We start from the raw sequence: 1528 nt of genomic DNA, 5'->3' as shown, positions 1-1528 counted from the left end.
TTCTTACTAGGAGGGCAGTAAAGCACTGGGCCATGTTCCCCATAGAGGTTATGAAATCTCCATCCTTGGAGGTTGTTAAAACCTGGCTAGACATGTCCTTGGCTGGGACGATCTAGCTGGAGAAGATCCTGCATTGAGCAGGGGGTTGGAAAAGATGACTCTTGAGGTCCCTTCCAAGCCACATTTTCTATGACATTATGTTTTCAGGGTTCCTGCACATGAGAGAGAGAGAGATGCAAAATGAATTGAGTTGAAAGGAAAAAATACATGTGCTTAATGAAATATGGCTTTAGCATCAGTAACTCACCCACTCCTCACTGTACTGCATTTCTCTTCAACTTAATGGCAAGACCCTGCTAAAAAATGATCCCAGTAGTGCATGCCTGCATTTCACTGCTCTTCTGAGGGCCTCTTTGACCTCCTTGTTCCTTAGGCAGTATATGATGGGGTTTAGCATTGGGGTCACCACAGTGTAGAAGATAGACAACACCTTGTTAAAGTCAACAGAGTCAAGGGAGGCTGGGCGTGCATACATGTATATCAGGGTACCAAAGAAGACGGACACCACAACCAGGTGGAAGCCACAAGTAGAGAAGGCTTTCTGGTGCCCTGTGGCCGAGGGCATCTTCAGAATGGTGACAATGATAAGGGCATAGGAAACCACGACTGGGACAATGGAGCTCACAAGGACACTAGTGGCCACAACAAAGTCAACTGTTTCAGCCTCATGTGGGTCCACACAGGAGAGTTTCAATAAAGGTGACACATCACAAAAGAAGTGGTTAATCTCATTGGGCTCACAGAAAGGCATCATGCACAATGAGATCAGAGGTGGAATATTGACCAGAAAGGCACCTACCCAAGAGCACAGAGACAATTGAAGGCAAACCCTATTGTTCATGAGTGTTGAGTACTGCAGAGGGTGGCAGATGGCTAAATAGTGATCACATGCCATGATAGCCAAGGTAAAGCACTCGGCAGTTGCTAAGGAGATGAAGAAGTACAGCTGGGTGATGCATCTGGTATATGTGGTAGACTTGTCATTTCCCAGGAAGACTTTCAGCATCTTGGGGATGATATTGGAGGTGTACCAGATTTCCAAGAAGGAGAAATTGCTGAGATAGAAGTACATGGGGGTGTGGAGATGTGAATCTACATGTACTAATATGATGATCAGAATATGTCCAGCCAGAGTCAGGAGATAGATGGTCAGGACAACAAAGAAAAAGAAAAGTTGCAGTTTTTGAAGGCTGGGAAAGCCCAGGATGATGAAATAAGTAGCCACTGTCGTGTTCCCGTTTCCCATTGCTAAATAACGTCTGCTCTGTTATGGACATAGAGAAAACAGCAAAAAATGTTAGGATTAAAATATTACATGAATGTATCAAAAAGGCAGAGGAGGAAAAAGAGAGAGAGAGAATCCCCATTTTAAAACTGAACACTCTAGGACACAGCAATGAAATGATTTGTTAGAAGTCAGATATTATGTTAGCATCACAGAAGAGAACAGATACCATGGCTACTCCCT

The 1528-nt window shown here is 44.1% G+C and overlaps 1 protein-coding gene across 1 annotated transcript; it reads right to left on the bottom strand.

Moving 5' to 3' along the window:
- Positions 1 to 334: 334 nt before the first annotated feature.
- Positions 335 to 1306, bottom strand: LOC132243672 (olfactory receptor 6B1-like). Its single transcript, XM_059714063.1, has one exon. It carries the CDS (start codon positions 1304 to 1306, stop codon positions 335 to 337), a length of 972 nt encoding a protein of 323 aa, XP_059570046.1.
- Between the last annotated feature and the right edge of the window lie 222 nt (positions 1307 to 1528).

This window comes from Alligator mississippiensis, chromosome 11 (genome assembly GCF_030867095.1).
Source record: "Alligator mississippiensis isolate rAllMis1 chromosome 11, rAllMis1, whole genome shotgun sequence".
NCBI lineage: Eukaryota > Metazoa > Chordata > Crocodylia > Alligatoridae > Alligator > Alligator mississippiensis.
Note: the sequence above shows the minus strand (reverse complement) of the source record. Positions and strands in the feature narration are given on the sequence as shown.

Bases quoted from the DNA above. Each gene is read 5' to 3' on its own strand.
- LOC132243672 (XM_059714063.1), bottom strand. From the start codon at position 1,306: ATGGGAAACGGGAACACGACAGTGGCTACTTATTTCATCATCCTGGGC.